Raw genomic sequence first — 3,194 nt, 5'->3', positions numbered from 1 at the left:
TTTTTCAAAACTAATCTCGGGATCTCGAGTTTAATTTTTATCGACCACGGAGGCCTAATCTCGGGATGCCCACGCTTCCCCAGCGAGGATTTGAACCCTCGCCACTAGCTTGAGAGTCCGAGGCCTTAACCATCACGCCCGCGTGCGCTTTCTTGAGGTAGATGTGTTTTTTCACAAACTTAAACTTAAAACAATAGATTTAATAACGAAACTCGAGATCTTGAGTTTAGTTTTTGTGGACCCCACCATAAAAACTAAACTCCCGAGTTAGATCTCGAGTTTAGTTTTTACGCATCGACGATCGAAATCTGCAAGCGCCCTTGATTTTGCACAAGAGCCATTGATCCCATGCTTGGGACCCCGTGGCACTTAAAGTTGAAGGGAGGGGACCCTCCCCTGGTCGACATTACTGGAAGGCAAGAGGTCTGAGATGAGACGCCTTGCCGCGGAAACAAGGCCCTAATTCTTACCCTCATCCACGTGGGCATAGGCCAGCCCGTGCTGCGCGCTCATTACAAGACGCATTACCTGTACTCTGTTTCTTATGGTGTTGCATATCAGGAATCAAATGGAAGCATTCAAAGGTTTTCTTGTGCTGCTATTTGTAAGCACACTTGCGACAACATCGCCCGCCTTTGCCGCACACATATTTCCTAGTGGTAGGGAGAATTATGGAGGAGATGTGAAGACTGCCACATTCAGGTCTCCGGCCTTCACCCTTGCACCTGGCGAAGTGCAGAATACCTTCTATTTTGGATCCTCTTTTGTCAAAGGGCACATTGGAATCAAAGCATTCGATGCAGAAGTGGTCGATGAGGATGGAAACTCCGTGCCTCTCAATGAAGTTTATTTGCATCATTGGATTGTCTTCAACTACTTGAACACGAGCGTCAGCTCAAGTAATGGCATGTTGTCATGGACAATTCTAGGTAATAACGGTGTTTGCCCTGGCTATGTGCTATGCCAGCTCTTCGGCCTCGGATCGGAAACCCGCTTGACAAGTACATGGCTTCCTGGCCCGTATGCCATTGAAGTTGGGCAGTATGATAATGAGGCATGGCTCCTGAATGTGCACGCCATCGACACCCGTGGCACCGTGGATCCCCTTGGATGTTTAGAATGTCGCTGTGATCTTTACAACATAACTGTTGGTGAAGATGGGAGACCCATAAAGGACGGATACAAAGGAGGCCTCCTCTGTTGTTATGATGGAGTGCACTGCCAATTAAAGGATGGATATGTGGGTGAGAGTCGCACCTATTATTTGCAGTATACGGTGCATTATCTGGATTGGAGTGACTCCATTTTGCCAGTGAAAATCTATATTTTTGATTCCACATATGAAGGCTCTGGCTGCAAGGTAAAACATTTTCTTTTTTATTATAGCTTTTGTATTAAATCATTCAGAAAAGTCTTTGCTTGCTTAGTTGGGGTGTTAATGCTTATCTTTTCTGGAATACCCAGGTTGAGTTCGATGTCTCTTCCTGCTCTTCACAAAATGTCAGTACATCAGAGTGTACGCTGATGCAGGAGTCTGTAATGGAGGTTCCTATTGGTGGGGATGTCATTTATGGGGTTTCACATCAGCATGCAGGTGGAATCGGTGGTGCCATTTATGGTCAGGTAATGTGTTATAAGCTGGTTGAAGGGCCTATTATTGAGCTATAATCTGGGCGTTTCTGGTCGGCATTTGGCATGTATTATAAGTATAGAAAGATGTGTCTTATATGCGATTGTGTAACCAGGATCTTCTTTTGTTTTTCATAAACAGGATGGCCGAGAGATTTGCACTTCAATACCACTGTATGGAAACGGGACTGAGGTGGGCAATGAAGCTGGTTACATTGTGGGGATGACGACATGCTATCCCGAGCCTGGATCTGTACAAGTCATGAGCGGGGAAAGCATTCGATTACTTTCCAATTATAGTAGATCGATTAGCCATACTGGTGTCATGGGGCTCAGCTACATAGCTGTTTATCCTCATTCAGAAGCTGGCACTTTGTAAGGGCAACCAAAGCCTTTGAATCCTCTCCAATTTTACTAGATTCATACTGGTGTTGTGGAGCTGAGGTGGGCTCGACTCGGCTCGGCTCGGCTCGGCTACAGAGTAGGCTTCCTTCACCGTGGTCATAAAATCAGGTCGCCTCTTTGTGGACCAATTGGTAACTGCTACCAGATCTTTACAATTGGGGCTTTTTACAGCTTCTGAAGTATTATCCTTGTTTAGCCTCACTCACAGAAGGAAAGAAGGTACTTGAGTAGTAAACAACGAGACTTTATGGACGCTTTTGGTGACTTATCTCTGAATATACGCTTTTGGTGACTTATCACTGAATATTGAATGGTAGTGAAGGCATATCCATCTGTGGGGGTGCTTGGGTGAGGAGTGGGCAATGTACAAATACATCTACTTGTAAATTGCTTGCAACCGGCTGATTTTACCTGTATATTTCGTGTATTGACTTGGTAATTTCCTTTCGTGGGGAAAATTGAGATAATTGATTGCTCCTTGTGTACTGAGTTGCAAGATTGTTACCTTTGAATATGTACATTGGAGGGTTTGCTGCAACAGGGTTGCAGATATTTCCAAACTGTGAGTGACTCATGGCCAAGCATGGAGCTAACACCAAAGTAGCCAAGGAAACTTAAAGGGTTTGTGGTCTCTAGAGCACGAAAATGTAGCAATGCTCACGGTGTATTACATGTCCTATGGCTTTTGTGTCTCCCTCAACATGGCTGTATTGTTGTGCACAAGACCCACAAGCTCCTCTCCAATGCTAGGCACTTGTCCTCTTCTTGGCAAACGAAGCTTTGCTTGAGGCTGCTCTGCCATTTTTGGTAGAGTTGGCTTTGGAGGGCAGCGTTTGGAGACAGTTGACAAGTGCTCATAGCGTCGCAGCTTTTTAACAGTTGAGATCAGAGAAGGAAAAACCTTGTGCATGCGAAAGCACACTCTTAGGCCCGGTCAAAACTGCCGGTCCAAGGCGCCCACGAAGGGATACCTGTCTGTCCTGGCGTGCAAGGGATTTGTGAGCTCAGCTCACATACTTTTCCGGACCCACTACGGAATCGGGTGGCACTATACTCTCGGACGCAAGGTCTCACAAGTGGGAACGCCATCGCTGCACTCCTCATGCTGACACCCGCAGCCCAGCAGGCGTCTGATATCTCTGCTTCAGCTTTAACAGCCA

General features: G+C 46.2%; 1 protein-coding gene across 1 annotated transcript; it reads left to right on the top strand.

Annotated features, from left to right (window-relative positions):
- The first annotated feature begins 439 nt into the window (after positions 1 to 439).
- LOC147442095 (uncharacterized) lies at positions 440 to 2,513 on the top strand. Its single transcript, XM_086528392.1, has 3 exons — positions 440 to 1,360; positions 1,465 to 1,623; positions 1,772 to 2,513. The coding sequence occupies exons 1-3, from the start codon at positions 545 to 547 to the stop codon at positions 2,006 to 2,008; spliced, it is 1,212 nt and encodes a 403-aa protein (XP_086384518.1). The 5' UTR covers positions 440 to 544; the 3' UTR covers positions 2,009 to 2,513.
- Positions 2,514 to 3,194: the final 681 nt, after the last annotated feature.

This window comes from Adiantum capillus-veneris, chromosome 14 (assembly GCF_014529385.1).
Source record: "Adiantum capillus-veneris isolate H3 chromosome 14, ASM1452938v2, whole genome shotgun sequence".
Lineage (NCBI taxonomy): Eukaryota > Viridiplantae > Streptophyta > Polypodiopsida > Polypodiales > Pteridaceae > Adiantum > Adiantum capillus-veneris.
This window is presented reverse-complemented; position numbering and strand designations above follow the sequence as displayed.